Source organism: Triturus cristatus, chromosome 9, assembly GCF_964204655.1.
Source record: "Triturus cristatus chromosome 9, aTriCri1.1, whole genome shotgun sequence".
In the NCBI taxonomy this organism is placed as follows: domain Eukaryota; kingdom Metazoa; phylum Chordata; class Amphibia; order Caudata; family Salamandridae; genus Triturus; species Triturus cristatus.
The window spans coordinates 188779117-188799102 of NC_140592.1; the positions used below are offsets into that span (position 1 = coordinate 188779117).

At 45.2% G+C, this 19986-nt stretch overlaps 1 protein-coding gene across 15 annotated transcripts in view; it reads left to right on the forward strand.

Moving 5' to 3' along the window:
* CADPS (calcium dependent secretion activator) overlaps window positions 1-19986 on the forward strand; it is a 1625151-nt gene that overhangs the window by 1011421 nt on the left and 593744 nt on the right. For all 15 annotated transcript variants that reach the window (XM_085624714.1, XM_085624723.1, XM_085624709.1 and 12 more), the window contains one exon: window positions 6116-6272. In XM_085624714.1, coding sequence (XP_085480840.1) covers window positions 6116-6272 — 157 coding nt within the window. The remainder of the gene's footprint in view (window positions 1-6115; window positions 6273-19986) is intronic.

Genomic DNA, 19986 nt, shown 5'->3' on the forward strand with positions numbered 1-19986 from the left:
GGGGCCTCTTAACAGGTGGTTCTGAATGCTGGCTTCAGGGGGACTGTGCGGATCCAGCTTTTCATACCTAAGTGGCTCTTCTGGGGTGTATCAACATCATAATCATGCTAAATGGTGTGCTGATTCTGCACTTTGTGCCAGAGCTTTATAGAGTGGTATTCTCGGTGAAGAGGGCAGTGCGGTGTTGGGCAGGGTGGGACAGTAGAATCTCATTGTAGTTCCCTTATGGCAGGGTAGTTGGTTGTAACAGACGGCATGACTTGAGGGGTTCAGTAGGTGGGATCTCATTGGCATCTCTAGGCTGAGGGATGTATGGCAGGGTTCCCATTTGCTGTTCTTCCAGGATCTTCAAGCAGGCTTCTACCTTCACAAATCTCAATTTTATCAATTTCTACAACTCCGCCATGCTTTATGTGCCAATTCCACACTCCAAACCAAAGCTTTATAGAGTGGTATTCCGGGTGTGGAGTCTAGCGCAGCATTGCACTGGATGGGGCAGTAGAATCACATTGCAGACTCCGCTATGGCAGGGTTTCTGGTTGGAACAGATGACACAACTTGAGCAATTCGGTAGAAGGAATGTCAATGGTATCTCTAGGCTGGGTGATGTATGACAGGGTTCCCATATGCAGTCCTTCCAGGAACATCAAGCAGACATCCACCTTCACCAAACCCAATTTTATCAATTTCTGCATCTCTGCCATGCAGTCACAGGGACTCTACAGTTGTGGCCCCTGCGTTCAGCCCTTGGAAGCACAACTGATGATGGGTCTGCTGAGACGTGAAGGGATATCTCACCTTTATAAATCTTTAGTCATCAGCTCACCAGACCAGTTTGCCCACATGAAAACCAGGTGGGAAGCATGGGTTGGCTCCTTGGATAATGGCAAATGGAGTTAGGGCCTGATGGTGCCAAGGGAGTTGCCGATCTCCTGCAGGCTTCGTCTGATTCAAATTAATTTCTTGCAGCTCACCAATCTGACTTCCACGAACCTCTGAAGGGTGAGATGTTTCCCTAACTTCGATTTGTGCATGGTGCAGAGCATATGAGGCAGATTTCTTCCATGTGGTATCATCCTGTTCATGATCATGAAATATTGGGGTGCATCTTCCACACCCTCTCACGAGTAAAGGAGTGCAGCATAGACCCATCTCTGTAGGTTGATCTCCTTGTTTTCTTGGAGGATCTGGGAGAGTATGGAGGAGTGTGCACCAGTTAAACTAGGAACACTGATCGCAAAGAGAGGCATTGCTGGGTGTGGAACTTGGCAAGCCCTCCTCTGTTAATGGCCTTAAGGACATGGTAAGGAGATATATATGTGGCAAGGGGGGTCCACATAGGCTTAAGGAAATCTAGGGAAATGGTGGGGCTTATATGGGCTGGAATGATTCGTAGGCTAATATTGTATGTGATTGTTAGATTTGGGGGTCTCTAGTTGGCACAGGTAGGTACCTGTGACAAATAGGGACCCTTGCGTCTAGTCAGGGTAAAGGGGTACACACCCACAGTAACCCCTGCTCACCCCCTTGGTAGCTTGGCATGAGCAGACAGGCTTATCTCAGAGGCAGTGTGTAAAGCATTTGTGAACACATACAGTAATCAAGTGACAACACTACAGATGGACACCACACAAATTTATATAAAAAATAAGTATTCTTTATATAGACTTAACACAAGACCATAAATGACAAAAATCCACAATACTGTTACTTTAAAATGGTAGAATTTAGCTTAGTTCTCTTAGGATGGTAAATGCGACACTCAGAGTTCAATGTACCTTAAGATGCGACACGCAGGGCAACGAAAGTGTTACAAGGACGGTGATGCGTTGAAGATCCGGTGCAAATAAACAAAGATGGCGCTTTCTTCGTGATGTGACATGCTCCCCGGTGATGCGGCGGCGCCTGATGCTACATCGATCCTCTTCTCCGGTGATGCGAGATGGTTCCTCACGATACGAGCCGCGACAGGCCCTGCGACATGCTTCCCAGTGATGCGACGGCGTCCGATGCGACGTCGATCCTCTTCCCTGGCGATGCAATTTGCTTCCACAACGTGGCGAGCCGTGACAGGCCCTGAGACACTCTTCCCGGTGATGCGGTGGCATCTGATGCGACGTCGATCCTCTTCTCTGGCAATGAGCCGCAACAGGCCCTGCGACACGCTTCCCAGAGATGCGGCAGCGTCTGATGCAAAGTCTATCCTCTTCTCCGGCGATGTGAGGCGCTTTGGTGGACCTGCGATGACTCAATGATTCTTCTGTGACATGCTTCCCGGTGAAGCGGCGGTGTCTGATGCAACGTCGATTCTCTTCTCCGGCGATGTGAGGCACTTCGTGTTGTGAAGTGGCAGCGGCAGTTCGGCGACACGCTTCTGGTCTTGAGTCACGCTTCCAGCTCCTTGTGACACGCAAGTTCTCAAAAAGTCCAGCACAACTGCTGGCACTTCAAAAGAGCTCTTGGGGAGTTGGTGGGTGAAGTCTGTTGGCCCTGAAACTTCAGCAGGAGGCAAGCTCTTTTCCAAGCCCTTGGAGATCCTTCACAAGTTGAATAAAAGTGCACACAAAGTCCTTTCTCTTTTCTTTGGCAGTCAGGCAACCACTGCCGACCAATCCCCCAAGCAGCACTTCAGCTTAGGGATAGTCTCTCCTCAGTTTCTTCTGGTTCCAGTCCTCAGCAAAGGTTTCTTCTTGTTTCCCAAAGTGATCTAAAGTTCTTGGGTTTGGGTCCCAATATGTATACCCAGTTTCTCTTTGTTCTCTGAAGGCAGAGAGGCCTTTGCCTAGTCCAAACCAGTTCTGGTCAGTCCTGGAGCACTTTGTTGACAAGACTCCTTCTTTCCTTTCAGAGTGCAGGGCAGAGGCATCAGACACACCACAGGAGGTGGAGCTAGGGGTGTCTGATATGAAGAAAAGGGAAGGTTTAGGGACTGGCAAGTGGGTGCACTTGCCCAGTCAGCAAAACAGTACCAGACTGCACGCAGGCTCTGCAATGGCAGGCCTTAGACACACTTTTACAGGCTGCTTCTATGGGTGGCACAACCAGTGCTGCAAGCCCACCAGCAGTATTTAGATTACCAGCCCTGGGCACTCCTGGTGCACTGTACTAGGGTCTGACAAGTAAACCAAATCAGCCAATCATGGACTCACTAATCCATCAACAATTTACCATAGGGAGAGCATATGCACTTTAGCACTGATCAGCAGTGGTAAAGTACCCAGAGTCATAAAACAGCCAACAACAGGTCAGAAAAAATACAGGAGGAAGGCAAAAAGTTTAGGGATGACCCTGCAAAAAGGGCCAAGTCCAACAGCGATGTAAACGTGTCTGCTTTACTTGACCATGAATGCTTTAAGAGTTATCACTATCTTTAACTCTTTAAAAGAAAAATCAATAACATTTGGTTTATTAGAAATAAAGACACCAATTCATAATTTTAGTGTTTATTTTAAGACGCCAACTGCATAATTGTTTCCTACAATAGGAAATGTCCTAGAAAAATCAGACTAAGCCATGGCTCCTTAATTTTTCATTTTATAGAATGAGATTGTATGAACTTGTTGACAGTGCCTGGCCAAATTAAAGTTCTACAGACTTAAAATGAACCACTACAGGCTCACACTATAATCATAAATACATAGGTTATTTTTCTAATGCCCAATCAAATCATAAGGCTTGCACATGCCATGAACAGTTTAATACAGGCCTTCTCTATGGCAGGCTACCTGTGTGCAGATACTGGGCTGAGTTAGACAGTGGACCCACATGCTCAGCTGTACACGAGTGCAAAGAGGATGTATTTGTGGAACCCAATTCTTCACATTGATCCCTTCCTATTCTAAGGTCTTGTATTTCTGTGATATAATTGCAAAGCTAATTTTACCTTGTAGTGCTTTAATTCTCTTATCGCTTGCTTTATTATCCCTCTGTGATTCCACTATGAATTTTTGACTGAAATATCACAAAAATACTTTCTCTGGAGCAAAAAAACTAGTTTCTCTACTCACAGCAAAGTTAACAAGAGAATTGCAAATCCAGTAGTCCATTCTGAAGATACTGGCAGTACAAATGTTTGCTAGAAAAAGTCAAAATCTTTTACAGGCACGCCACTGGGAAGGCGATGATTGAGGGAAGTAATGTTGCTCCTAGCTGTTTCTCATCCAGGACCCTAGCGGCTAGAGAGAATGGGAATTTTGGTTTGGCATAATACTTTCAAATTCTCGTATATTTACAATCCCTTCAAATACTGTATGGGTTAGTTTACAGGCATTCATTCCATGACCCAACAGATGGAGGACATCATGTAGAAGAAGGTGCCCATTCATAAAGTGATACTGGCAACAGGAATACCACACAGTTAAACACACATTTTAGGTTTGTGTGCCACAACATTTTTTCCTTAAACCATCCACAATGTAAGTTACTGCCTCCACCATCATAACTCTTGATACTTTATATACTGTGTTATTACTATGAGTAACACCGGTTATATAGTAGAGTGACCTGTGCTTATGATTTCACCAGATCCTTCTTTAGGTCTTGCATTGATTTACTCCTCCTCATTGTGTCGAATTTAAGTCAGGAATAAAGAATCCCATGACTTGGTAAAGAACATCTTCCTATGGCTTCCATATTTACAATTGCCTCTGTTCCTGAGGGCAGCATCCCATTTTTGTGAGCCTTTGGTGGACAGTTTCCCACTGACTTAGGTTTCAGCACTTGTTTTCTTCGCTTCATATTTGTATTCTGACCTGAAACAGCAAAAAACGGAAACAAAAAAACACACATGCATGCACGCAAGCATGCACACATGCACACACACACATATTTGACAGCAATTGCTCCATGTTTTGGTTTTCCTGCTCAATGAATGACACTCTCACTGCATTCCCTTGTAAGACTAGTGAGTGATGCTGCTCTTATGGTGCTGGTAGTGTATATGCATTTTAAGTAATGTCTTTAGGTAGTCACGTGTAACTGCAGTCCTTGGTATTTTCTTATTGGATAAAGACTGAAATACACAGTTGACATTGTTACTCATTCTGCATGTTCCCAGACAGAGGTGATCCTAAAACACGCATGCATGCGTTTGAAGCACATTCACATCGGAGATATGTTTGATGTGAATGCCACTCCAGAAACCCTATCCAGCCAATTTTATAAGGACCTGTAAGCATGACGAAGAGTTACTTCACAGATGTTTTTGAGTCTTCTACCTTTCCCTACCAAATTGTTTAATTTTCCCTGAACGTGTCTAGTCATGAATCAAAAATATTTACTAAGCCCAATCAGCAAATGTTTTTAAAGTCTGTTCACTGTTATGTTGAGTTATCATAGAATACCATTGTGGTGCATTGTAATTGGATTGTGATTTCACAGAAGCCTTATATTGTGTCACATCTGGCAATTTCTCCTATGTAAATAATTAGGTGAAGGCTCATTAATTCAGTGAAGAAACTCCAAACTCCTAACATTCTATTTTTTAAGAATGACTACTACTTGATCACAGTAGTAAACAGCATGATCCTAAATTAAATCAGCCAGTTATTGTAATTGAATTTTTATCTTTAGCATGTCTGTAATTCAATATTCTGGACAGCAGAGGAATCTACAAGATACAAGATACAAATGTGCACAATGGAGGTGCCAAACCTTCTATGCAGCAGCCGGAGTGAACTATTCCAGCTGGGATGTTGCCCTCTCCCCAACCCCCCGTTATCAGGCATCACAAGCTTTCAGCCAAGGAATGGGAAATAACATGCAGAAGGAACCCCGATATACCCATTTCAACAATGCATGGGGTTCCTAAATTGGTTTCCGGATACATTTGTCTTCTATATTCTGCAGGAGGGAACTGTGCATGGAAACACATTTGGTTTCACCATATACATTTGTAATGGTGCAGGACAGACTCCCCCCAGTGATATTGCCCCATTCCACTTATAACGGGGCGCTTTATATTGTGTATGAGCTACATTTTGTCATGTTTTAAAGGCTTGCATAGGTTTTTATTTTATTTGCAGCTTTCCCACAGAGAGGGTTTTAGGTTCACCTTCATTTTGCCATTTATGGCTGATACATTTCTTTTTTTATTTTGTTTCCACCAAACCTAAAGGCTTTTGCTTGGTGGTCAGACTTAATGGTAGAGCACGCGGAGACCTTCCTCTCGCTGTTTGCAGTGGACATGGATGCTGCTTTAGAAGTTCAACCTCCAGACTCCTGGGACAGCTTTCCATTGTTTCAACTTCTGAACGATTTCCTCCGTACTGACTGTATGTATTACCTTCCGCTATTTTATCCCTTTATCTAAAACATGGTATGCAAGATTAATTTTTGTTTCTTTCAACATTGTGGAAAGATAGTGAATATGCATGAGAGTGCTAAAAATGCCTACCGATTGTGATGCACTGTATTTTGTTACAGATTTAATTTTATAACTTTGCAAAGGGGATATGGGTTTGGACGTTTGCAATGGTTTTGATTTTTCTCCATATATTGGAAAACACTTAGCGTCTGATTTAGATTTCGTAATCTCAATGGGGTAACCCTGTATCCTGCAAAACATGGGAATAGGTACAGTATAGGAACAGAGGTTCTGCCACCTGAAAAAAGTTTAACTTTTATATTCCCCTTTCCAGATGGGATTTACGACATATGTGTAAGCAGCAAACAACTGAAAAAGCAACCATTTTAATTCAACAATTTTTTTTTGTATTTGAAAAATTAGTAGGTTAGACAAAATAACCAAATGACAATATGTAACATACACAACAAAGTACACATAAATATTTACAATAGTGACATGAATTGGTGACGGATTGTGACAATAATAAGTATCAAAGGGAGAGGGAGGAAAGGTACTGGAGCCAGTTCACTTCCCCTGGTATATATGTTTGAATCAAAAGGAACTAGCTCTGGAGTAGGTGCTCCTAGCGTATGTTTGTGTTGAAAAGAAAAACACATTGTTTTTAGAAAAGCCCTCACTCACCAAACTAGTTGGTGATATGCTTCATCATTGGGCCCCACCCAAGGCGCAGAGTGCACCTCGGGTGTGCTACAACGCCTGGATACAGTGGAGCGGGTATTGTGTAGTGAGAGTGCAGTGAAAATGAGTGAGTGAATGTTAAAAAGACTGCCCTAAGGGTCCCACAAGGTCAAAGTGACTATTTTAATGTGTGGGTCCTTGGCAGTGAGTAAAAACAGGAGGCAGATATTATCGGAGGTGTAAGGTAACTCTAATATCCTAGTCGGTGAACATATTTCAGGCATGCTCCCTTTAATGGTATGGCTTTCTTCAGGACCTATGTGTAGTGCAAGGTGAGTGGTCTAAAAAAATTATTTTTTAAAGAACCAATTATGTGACACAAGCGCTAAGGTGTGGTATGTGGTAGAGGAGTATTTCCTCTAACGGCGCCTTCCTGTTGAAAAAAGTATCAAACAAACAGACAAGCAGAGAAACATTTAGCATACTAATATAGTAAATGGTAGTAGGTGTTTCGGGAGCGGTGTGTCCATGCTCTATGCGGGCAATGGCGGAGTGAGGACGGAGCGTGGTGTTTAGTGACAGGTTTAAACTAGTCATTTACACAAAGGAGCTAAGGGGGTCTCAGAGACAGGTCGCCCCCCACTCAATAACAAATGCACAACAAAGGACCTGTCTCTGGCGTCAAACTGGATTTCTACTTTTCTAAGCGCGAAGACTGATAGATGTTTTCTATTCTACTTGTAAGCTATAGGTACAGTACGATATCCTGTAGCTAATAATACTAAAAATAGTAATGTAAACAATTCTATGGTCTCGAGCTCAGCCAATACTTGTGGACTAAGTGACTTTAATAAAGGTACCCCTAGAAGCCTATGTGGCCCCCCCTATATATGTAGAGAAGGAAGGAAAGGCGGAACAAGAGAAAGCTTAAACAATAAGACCTTCCACCCCCAATGCTTGTTATCTATTTCGATGCCACAGAGGAGAAATATAGATAAAGTGAAAAAAAGTGAAAAAAAAGTGAAAAAAATGAGTGAAAAAAATGAGGGCGGCAATACCTCACGGACGTAACCCCCACGAGGTGTAAGCGGACAGGTACTCGTCCGTTACCTCACTTTATCATCATTGGTTACTGCCGTCCCCAGTGAAAACCAAAAGTGACACAACAGGTATGGCGTTTGTCTCTAATGCCTATTGTGGAAAAAACTAATAACTTAACTATGTGAGTGTGCAACCAAAAACAATGAGTGTCGACCCTAAGACTAGGGAAGGTGAGTCTGATCAGGACCCAACTATTCCCAATTTAAAACCGGGTAGCCCACACTGGCTAACGATACTTTTTATTCAAGCTGTGTGGCTATCCCCTTAAAAAACCAACATGTTTCGTTGCCTGTATGGATTGGCGGCAACTTCATCAGGGCTAGGGTCGACTAGCCTCTTAACTTTGTTAATGCTGGCCAATATGGTTTGTCAGCACCTAGGGGAAACATAAAGAATAGACATATACAAGTTCAGTGCATACCACAACTATACCCCAGCAGGGTAGTCACACATTCATCCAGGCAATAGGCTTACTGCCCGATACAATCACAGCAGATATATTTACCGTAAGGGTGTCCCTCTTACTGCGTACCTCACCCCCACTGATTTCAGTGGTCAGCGTTATCTCAGACACGTCTGGATAGCATAACCGCAACCTGCGGATTCTTATCTCTAAGATATATGGAAAAGGTTGAAAGGTTAGTGCCGCATGTGTTAAAAATGGCATCGAGCATTCCGTTATGAACACTAACATCCACGATGTACAAACCAGATACTTGGTACTTAGGGGTCTGTCAGTATCCCTTCTTATTCCCTGCACTCGAGGTCTGCTTACTCAGTGCCTGGCCTCGTGTGTGGTTACTCTTATGCTGACTTAGTATCGCTGTGTGTATCATTTCCACTCATCAACTTGACCCTCCTTCACTCTCAGTGCCCGCATCATTGTTGTATCATGTTGTCTGGGTCGTCTATGTATCGGGTCAACTATGCTGTGCACCCGCCAGTCTAGCTGTATACATGGATCCTATATAGGCACCCACTGGCTCCCCGTCCCTATCAGGGCTTAGTTCAGTATTTTGCTGACCTAACCACTACTCGTACCGGTTCTCACCTCGTCAGGGTTGCGTTGCGTCTTAAAATCAGCCTTCATTACGAGTTCTGCTTTCCTAGACCGATTAAGTACCCCGCACCACGTGATGTTATGTGGGTGTGGTCTTAATCGGACGACTACCGCGGCCATGTTGTGTAAACCGCACCGGGCTTTCCTATTGGCGGGAAACCACATCCCCTTCCGGGCATGCGCAAATGCGCAATGAGGGTAGCGGGGGCCATCTTGTGTCTACTGGAACTCGTCAACTCAAATTTATATTGAAATACAATTCTGAGATGAGATGTCCTTATACTGATGGTATTATAATCGTTCTGAAAGATTCACCATCTAGGCTCGTCTATCATTTATCCATTGGTGTGATTAACAATGGATAGTATGTATAGATATCATTGTCCCCAGTGAACCTCCATTGCCTACACCCACCTGTCACTGGATTTGTAAGGCCCTGTAAGTGTGTTATCACGTTATGACCTGGTTCCATTCTATACAGTCATTCAAGCCCTGTCTGTCTGCTCCCTCTTGGTAAATCCAACGTGCTTCTTTGGTAGTTAGCCTGGTGTTCATATTATGGCTATCACCCCACACTCGTTCCAGTACCACCCATCGTAATTCACGGGGGCCATGTCTAGCCGTTCTAAAATGCTGGACTAGCTTAGTTGTTAGTTTGCCTGTGCGGATTGTACTCAGATGTTCTTGTATGCGCACCTTCACTTTCCGTGTGGTTAATCCGATATAGTGAAGGCCGCATGGGCACGTCAGTCTGTATACTACGTTGTTAGTATTACAGTTACTGAAAGCATTTAGATACCAACATTTGCCATTCGCCAATATAACGCTCTTAGTCTGGCGTGTTAGTTCACATACATTGCAACCTCCACACTGGTAATGTCCCGAGGGCACGCCTGTAGATTTATCATCGCATTTAGGTCGTGTATGCACCAGACGATCCCTCAGACTGGAGGACCGCTTGAAAGCAAATCTGGGTTGGGGCATGGTCATAGTTGCAGTATGGAGTAAGGGCCAATGTTTTCGAATTACTTGTCTGATCTGGGTTGATAGGGGGCCGAATGTGGTAACTACCGGGATACATTCTCCAGATGTTTTAGGTGTTCTCTCCAAAAGGGCTGCTCTGGGTGTATTAAGAGCTCTTTTCTTGGCCTGCCTGATAACTCGGACAGGGTAGGCGCGTGCCTCCAATTTGCCTGACAGTGTGTCTGCTTGTTGTACGAAGTCCTCGGTGTTTGAGCAATTCCTGCGGTACCGCAAGAACTGACCGACCGGCAGGTTATCCCTCAACGCCCTAGGATGGAACGAGTTATAATGTAGGAGGGAATTTTTGTCGGTCGGTTTCTGATGGACATTGGTGACCAACTTCTGGTTCACGGCAGTGATGTCAAGGTCCAAATATGTGGCTGTGGAGTTACTAATGGTCCAGGTGAATCGGAGGCAATCATCGAGACCATTCAACCACTGGAGAAACCTGTCCAAGTCTACTGTAGAGCCAGTCCATATGCACAGGACATCATCGATGTACCTCTTCCAGAGTGTTATGTTCCTCTGGAAGGGATTAGTGCAGTGGAAGATGTAGTTGGACTCAAATTGGCCTACATAGATACAAGCCAAGCTGGGGGCGAATGTAGCCCCCATCGATGTACCGGACACTTGTAAATAGAGTTGGTCCTTATACGCAAAAAAATTTTTGGTTAAGGCCAATTCAATGCACTGAAGGACAAAGCTTTGGGGGACATCATAAAACCATTCACAATCCCCCAGGGCATGTGCTGCTGCCACCAGCGTTGCTTCCTGGGGGATGCTGGTATACAATGATTCGATGTCAATTGTGACCAATAGTTGGTGTTGCGGGTCAAATGCAAGATCGTTCAGGATGATGAGGACTGAGGTGGTATCCTGAATGTACGAGGGTTGGGTAATAACACATTCCCTCAAAAAGAAATCTGCGTATTGTGATAGTGGCTCAAGGACTGACTGGATGCCCGATACTATGGGGCGTCCAGGAGGCGGTCTTTGTGCCTTGTGGATTTTAGGGACAATGTAAAATGCGGGGATCCTGGGTGTTTCATTGACCAAAAAGTCCGCTTCCTTCATCGTAATCCACTTTTTTCCTTTGGCTTCGGCAACCATGGTGTTTATTGTCGTCTGTAGGTTCACCGTGGGGTCCCTCATCAATGGTTGGTAGTTATGTCGTACATCCAGCAACCTAGTAACTTCCCGTTCATAGTCCGTAGTATCCATCACTACCACCGCGCCACCCTTGTCGGCGGGTTTAATGGTAATGTCTTGGTTCTGCTGTAATGAGTGTACTGCTGTCCAATCCTCCTTGGTCATATTACTACGGGTATGCCCTTGATGTTGTTTTTCCAAATTACCGATGTCCTGCATGATTTTCTGTTCAAAAACAAGGACTTCGGGGCCTACAGAATGATTCGGGGGGCAAAACTGGGACGGTCGTCGCAGGTTAGTGGAGAACACTGAGGGAGCCATTCAGGATACCACCTCAGTCCTCATCATCCTGAACGATCTTGCATTTGACCCGCAACACCAACTATTGGTCACAATTGACATCGAATCATTGTATACCAGCATCCCCCAGGAAGCAACGCTGGTGGCAGCAGCACATGCCCTGGGGGATTGTGAATGGTTTTATGATGTCCCCCAAAGCTTTGTCCTTCAGTGCATTGAATTGGCCTTAACCAAAAATTTTTTTGCGTATAAGGACCAACTCTATTTACAAGTGTCCGGTACATCGATGGGGGCTACATTCGCCCCCAGCTTGGCTTGTATCTATGTAGGCCAATTTGAGTCCAACTACATCTTCCACTGCACTAATCCCTTCCAGAGGAACATAACACTCTGGAAGAGGTACATCGATGATGTCCTGTGCATATGGACTGGCTCTACAGTAGACTTGGACAGGTTTCTCCAGTGGTTGAATGGTCTCGATGATTGCCTCCGATTCACCTGGACCATTAGTAACTCCACAGCCACATATTTGGACCTTGACATCACTGCCGTGAACCAGAAGTTGGTCACCAATGTCCATCAGAAACCGACCGACAAAAATTCCCTCCTACATTATAACTCGTTCCATCCTAGGGCGTTGAGGGATAACCTGCCGGTCGGTCAGTTCTTGCGGTACCGCAGGAATTGCTCAAACACCGAGGACTTCGTACAACAAGCAGACACACTGTCAGGCAAATTGGAGGCACGCGCCTACCCTGTCCGAGTTATCAGGCAGGCCAAGAAAAGAGCTCTTAATACACCCAGAGCAGCCCTTTTGGAGAGAACACCTAAAACATCTGGAGAATGTATCCCGGTAGTTACCACATTCGGCCCCCTATCAACCCAGATCAGACAAGTAATTCGAAAACATTGGCCCTTACTCCATACTGCAACTATGACCATGCCCCAACCCAGATTTGCTTTCAAGCGGTCCTCCAGTCTAAGGGATCGTCTGGTGCATACACGACCTAAATGCGATGATAAATCTACAGGCGTGCCCTCGGGACATTACCAGTGTGGAGGTTGCAATGTATGTGAACTAACACGCCAGACTAAGAGCGTTATATTGGCGAATGGCAAATGTTGGTATCTAAATGCTTTCAGTAACTGTAATACTAACAACGTAGTATACAGACTGACGTGCCCATGCGGCCTTCACTATATCGGATTAACCACACGGAAAGTGAAGGTGCGCATACAAGAACATCTGAGTACAATCCGCACAGGCAAACTAACAACTAAGCTAGTCCAGCATTTTAGAACGGCTAGACATGGCCCCCGTGAATTACGATGGGTGGTACTGGAACGAGTGTGGGGTGATAGCCATAATATGAACACCAGGCTAACTACCAAAGAAGCACGTTGGATTTACCAAGAGGGAGCAGACAGACAGGGCTTGAATGACTGTATAGAATGGAACCAGGTCATAACGTGATAACACACTTACAGGGCCTTACAAATCCAGTGACAGGTGGGTGTAGGCAATGGAGGTTCACTGGGGACAATGATATCTATACATACTATCCATTGTTAATCACACCAATGGATAAATGATAGACGAGCCTAGATGGTGAATCTTTCAGAACGATTATAATACCATCAGTATAAGGACATCTCATCTCAGAATTGTATTTCAATATAAATTTGAGTTGACGAGTTCCAGTAGACACAAGATGGCCCCCGCTACCCTCATTGCGCATTTGCGCATGCCCGGAAGGGGATGTGGTTTCCCGCCAATAGGAAAGCCCGGTGCGGTTTACACAACATGGCCGCGGTAGTCGTCCGATTAAGACCACACCCACATAACATCACGTGGTGCGGGGTACTTAATCGGTCTAGGAAAGCAGAACTCGTAATGAAGGCTGATTTTAAGACGCAACGCAACCCTGACGAGGTGAGAACCGGTACGAGTAGTGGTTAGGTCAGCAAAATACTGAACTAAGCCCTGATAGGGACGGGGAGCCAGTGGGTGCCTATATAGGATCCATGTATACAGCTAGACTGGCGGGTGCACAGCATAGTTGACCCGATACATAGACGACCCAGACAACATGATACAACAATGATGCGGGCACTGAGAGTGAAGGAGGGTCAAGTTGATGAGTGGAAATGATACACACAGCGATACTAAGTCAGCATAAGAGTAACCACACACGAGGCCAGGCACTGAGTAAGCAGACCTCGAGTGCAGGGAATAAGAAGGGATACTGACAGACCCCTAAGTACCAAGTATCTGGTTTGTACATCGTGGATGTTAGTGTTCATAACGGAATGCTCGATGCCATTTTTAACACATGCGGCACTAACCTTTCAACCTTTTCCATATATCTTAGAGATAAGAATCCGCAGGTTGCGGTTATGCTATCCAGACGTGTCTGAGATAACGCTGACCACTGAAATCAGTGGGGGTGAGGTACGCAGTAAGAGGGACACCCTTACGGTAAATATATCTGCTGTGATTGTATCGGGCAGTAAGCCTATTGCCTGGATGAATGTGTGACTACCCTGCTGGGGTATAGTTGTGGTATGCACTGAACTTGTATATGTCTATTCTTTATGTTTCCCCTAGGTGCTGACAAACCATATTGGCCAGCATTAACAAAGTTAAGAGGCTAGTCGACCCTAGCCCTGATGAAGTTGCCGCCAATCCATACAGGCAACGAAACATGTTGGTTTTTTAAGGGGATAGCCACACAGCTTGAATAAAAAGTATCGTTAGCCAGTGTGGGCTACCCGGTTTTAAATTGGGAATAGTTGGGTCCTGATCAGACTCACCTTCCCTAGTCTTAGGGTCGACACTCATTGTTTTTGGTTGCACACTCACATAGTTAAGTTATTAGTTTTTTCCACAATAGGCATTAGAGACAAACGCCATACCTGTTGTGTCACTTTTGGTTTTCACTGGGGACGGCAGTAACCAATGATGATAAAGTGAGGTAACGGACGAGTACCTGTCCGCTTACACCTCGTGGGGGTTACGTCCGTGAGGTATTGCCGCCCTCATTTTTTTCACTTTTTTTTCACTTTTTTTCACTTTATCTATATTTCTCCTCTGTGGCATCGAAATAGATAACAAGCATTGGGGGTGGAAGGTCTTATTGTTTAAGCTTTCTCTTGTTCCGCCTTTCCTTCCTTCTCTACATATATAGGGGGGGCCACATAGGCTTCTAGGGGTACCTTTATTAAAGTCACTTAGTCCACAAGTATTGGCTGAGCTCGAGACCATAGAATTGTTTACATTACTATTTTTAGTATTATTAGCTACAGGATATCGTACTGTACCTATAGCTTACAAGTAGAATAGAAAACATCTATCAGTCTTCGCGCTTAGAAAAGTAGAAATCCAGTTTGACGCCAGAGACAGGTCCTTTGTTGTGCATTTGTTATTGAGTGGGGGGCGACCTGTCTCTGAGACCCCCTTAGCTCCTTTGTGTAAATGACGTTGAGAACGGCAGCTTAGCCGTGAGAGCTTTTTATGAAAAAGTAGTAATAAAGTTTTGAGACACAGGTTCAGTCACACTACTCAATCAGCAGGGATAGACAACGGTTTTACTTTCCTTTGCAGTGAGTAATCCCACATAATTAGCTAACACATACCACTCATCATAGAGACCAATCATATACACTCAGCAATCGACCATATATATATAACAGAGAGTCACAATGGACCAATATTGTTTAGCTTTCACTGATGAACATATTGCATCGATCCTGGCGGGTCCCTCTTTACTTCCCAATGCACCCCTCAGTGGGGTGGCTACAGCTAGAGAAGAATGGGAAAAACTGTCCACGACTAAGAAAAGGCAGGTTAGAATAGCACTGCATGGCGCTTTAATGACAGAGTATCTGCGAGCAGGGGCAGCCCCAGCTAGTCTCTTGGTCCGTATAGAACCTAAGATCTTTCTAGAGGACAAACGGTTTCGGGTGGACTGGAGCTACATAGCTAACAAGTGTACCCGCGACTGGCTAGTGCTGATTATTAACACAGCGAAGAGACTTAGCGAGGAGTTACTAAAAGAAATATTAGAACTAGAAACAGCACTGAAGGCAGATACCACCATAAAAGATATAAAGGAACAGCTCACCACAATTCAGAACGATGTGGGTGAATACCAAATCTATATGGTGAATCAAAAGATGAAAGGTCTCAAAAGAAATCTAGAGAGATTTAGCCATGAGTGGGCCTTCCCGTATGTCGAGGACAGTTACTATCAACAGCAACCCCCAGTCGCCCCACAATACACCCGTGGCTTCAGAGGAGGGCGTCAACAAGGGAAACGAACATTCAACAACTGGACGTTCGATAATACCAGCAGTGAAGAGGATGATTACAACGCACAACCCTCTACCTCGGCCTCAACATCTCACCCCAACCAGAGAGTCAGATTCAACACCAATGAGAGGCCCAATGAAGATTTGGGGGCCATGTTGAGGGATTTTTTAGAACAACGCCCTCAGGATCAGAGAGGGACCAATTACAGAGGGAGGGCCAGAGGCAGAGGCAGAGCACGCCACAACAACAACCCAATGTGGCAGAACTCTTCCCCCAGGATCACCCGCAGCAGGGGCAGGACACCCCAATAATGAGGGAAACCAATGATATAGTGGTAAACCTGTCATCTTACACTTTAACACCAGATGAAAATCGGGTCCTCAATAAAGGCCTTGGATATGTCCCTACCCCTAAACATGACAGCTTCAAGCTGCGTGGTGAACTATATGGGTTGATGAGAAAGATCAAACTCAATAAATTCTTTCAAGGTAAAGAAATTGAGGCTCCCTCAGTGTTCTCCACTAACCTGCGACGACCGTCCCAGTTTTGCCCCCCGAATCATTCTGTAGGCCCCGAAGTCCTTGTTTTTGAACAGAAAATCATGCAGGACATCGGTAATTTGGAAAAACAACATCAAGGGCATACCCGTAGTAATATGACCAAGGAGGATTGGACAGCAGTACACTCATTACAGCAGAACCAAGACATTACCATTAAACCCGCCGACAAGGGTGGCGCGGTGGTAGTGATGGATACTACGGACTATGAACGGGAAGTTACTAGGTTGCTGGATGTACGACATAACTACCAACCATTGATGAGGGACCCCACGGTGAACCTACAGACGACAATAAACACCATGGTTGCCGAAGCCAAAGGAAAAAAGTGGATTACGATGAAGGAAGCGGACTTTTTGGTCAATGAAACACCCAGGATCCCCGCATTTTACATTGTCCCTAAAATCCACAAGGCACAAAGACCGCCTCCTGGACGCCCCATAGTATCGGGCATCCAGTCAGTCCTTGAGCCACTATCACAATACGCAGATTTCTTTTTGAGGGAATGTGTTATTACCCAACCCTCGTACATTCAGGATACCACCTCAGTCCTCATCATCCTGAACGATCTTGCATTTGACCCGCAACACCAACTATTGGTCACAATTGACATCGAATCATTGTATACCAGCATCCCCCAGGAAGCAACGCTGGTGGCAGCAGCACATGCCCTGGGGGATTGTGAATGGTTTTATGATGTCCCCCAAAGCTTTGTCCTTCAGTGCATTGAATTGGCCTTAACCAAAAATTTTTTTGCGTATAAGGACCAACTCTATTTACAAGTGTCCGGTACATCGATGGGGGCTACATTCGCCCCCAGCTTGGCTTGTATCTATGTAGGCCAATTTGAGTCCAACTACATCTTCCACTGCACTAATCCCTTCCAGAGGAACATAACACTCTGGAAGAGGTACATCGATGATGTCCTGTGCATATGGACTGGCTCTACAGTAGACTTGGACAGGTTTCTCCAGTGGTTGAATGGTCTCGATGATTGCCTCCGATTCACCTGGACCATTAGTAACTCCACAGCCACATATTTGGACCTTGACATCACTGCCGTGAACCAGAAGTTGGTCACCAATGTCCATCAGAAACCGACCGACAAAAATTCCCTCCTACATTATAACTCGTTCCATCCTAGGGCGTTGAGGGATAACCTGCCGGTCGGTCAGTTCTTGCGGTACCGCAGGAATTGCTCAAACACCGAGGACTTCGTACAACAAGCAGACACACTGTCAGGCAAATTGGAGGCACGCGCCTACCCTGTCCGAGTTATCAGGCAGGCCAAGAAAAGAGCTCTTAATACACCCAGAGCAGCCCTTTTGGAGAGAACACCTAAAACATCTGGAGAATGTATCCCGGTAGTTACCACATTCGGCCCCCTATCAACCCAGATCAGACAAGTAATTCGAAAACATTGGCCCTTACTCCATACTGCAACTATGACCATGCCCCAACCCAGATTTGCTTTCAAGCGGTCCTCCAGTCTGAGGGATCGTCTGGTGCATACACGACCTAAATGCGATGATAAATCTACAGGCGTGCCCTCGGGACATTACCAGTGTGGAGGTTGCAATGTATGTGAACTAACACGCCAGACTAAGAGCGTTATATTGGCGAATGGCAAATGTTGGTATCTAAATGCTTTCAGTAACTGTAATACTAACAACGTAGTATACAGACTGACGTGCCCATGCGGCCTTCACTATATCGGATTAACCACACGGAAAGTGAAGGTGCGCATACAAGAACATCTGAGTACAATCCGCACAGGCAAACTAACAACTAAGCTAGTCCAGCATTTTAGAACGGCTAGACATGGCCCCCGTGAATTACGATGGGTGGTACTGGAACGAGTGTGGGGTGATAGCCATAATATGAACACCAGGCTAACTACCAAAGAAGCACGTTGGATTTACCAAGAGGGAGCAGACAGACAGGGCTTGAATGACTGTATAGAATGGAACCAGGTCATAACGTGATAACACACTTACAGGGCCTTACAAATCCAGTGACAGGTGGGTGTAGGCAATGGAGGTTCACTGGGGACAATGATATCTATACATACTATCCATTGTTAATCACACCAATGGATAAATGATAGACGAGCCTAGATGGTGAATCTTTCAGAACGATTATAATACCATCAGTATAAGGACATCTCATCTCAGAATTGTATTTCAATATAAATTTGAGTTGACGAGTTCCAGTAGACACAAGATGGCCCCCGCTACCCTCATTGCGCATTTGCGCATGCCCGGAAGGGGATGTGGTTTCCCGCCAATAGGAAAGCCCGGTGCGGTTTACACAACATGGCCGCGGTAGTCGTCCGATTAAGACCACACCCACATAACATCACGTGGTGCGGGGTACTTAATCGGTCTAGGAAAGCAGAACTCGTAATGAAGGCTGATTTTAAGACGCAACGCAACCCTGACGAGGTGAGAACCGGTACGAGTAGTGGTTAGGTCAGCAAAATACTGAACTAAGCCCTGATAGGGACGGGGAGCCAGTGGGTGCCTATATAGGATCCATGTATACAGCTAGACTGGCGGGTGCACAGCATAGTTGACCCGATACATAGACGACCCAGACAACATGATACAACAATGATGCGGGCACTGAGAGTGAAGGAGGGTCAAGTTGATGAGTGGAAATGATACACACAGCGATACTAAGTCAGCATAAGAGTAACCACACACGAGGCCAGGCACTGAGTAAGCAGACCTCGAGTGCAGGGAATAAGAAGGGATACTGACAGACCCCTAAGTACCAAGTATCTGGTTTGTACATCGTGGATGTTAGTGTTCATAACGGAATGCTCGATGCCATTTTTAACACATGCGGCACTAACCTTTCAACCTTTTCCATATATCTTAGAGATAAGAATCCGCAGGTTGCGGTTATGCTATCCAGACGTGTCTGAGATAACGCTGACCACTGAAATCAGTGGGGGTGAGGTACGCAGTAAGAGGGACACCCTTACGGTAAATATATCTGCTGTGATTGTATCGGGCAGTAAGCCTATTGCCTGGATGAATGTGTGACTACCCTGCTGGGGTATAGTTGTGGTATGCACTGAACTTGTATATGTCTATTCTTTATGTTTCCCCTAGGTGCTGACAAACCATATTGGCCAGCATTAACAAAGTTAAGAGGCTAGTCGACCCTAGCCCTGATGAAGTTGCCGCCAATCCATACAGGCAACGAAACATGTTGGTTTTTTAAGGGGATAGCCACACAGCTTGAATAAAAAGTATCGTTAGCCAGTGTGGGCTACCCGGTTTTAAATTGGGAATAGTTGGGTCCTGATCAGACTCACCTTCCCTAGTCTTAGGGTCGACACTCATTGTTTTTGGTTGCACACTCACATAGTTAAGTTATTAGTTTTTTCCACAATAGGCATTAGAGACAAACGCCATACCTGTTGTGTCACTTTTGGTTTTCACTGGGGACGGCAGTAACCAATGATGATAAAGTGAGGTAACGGACGAGT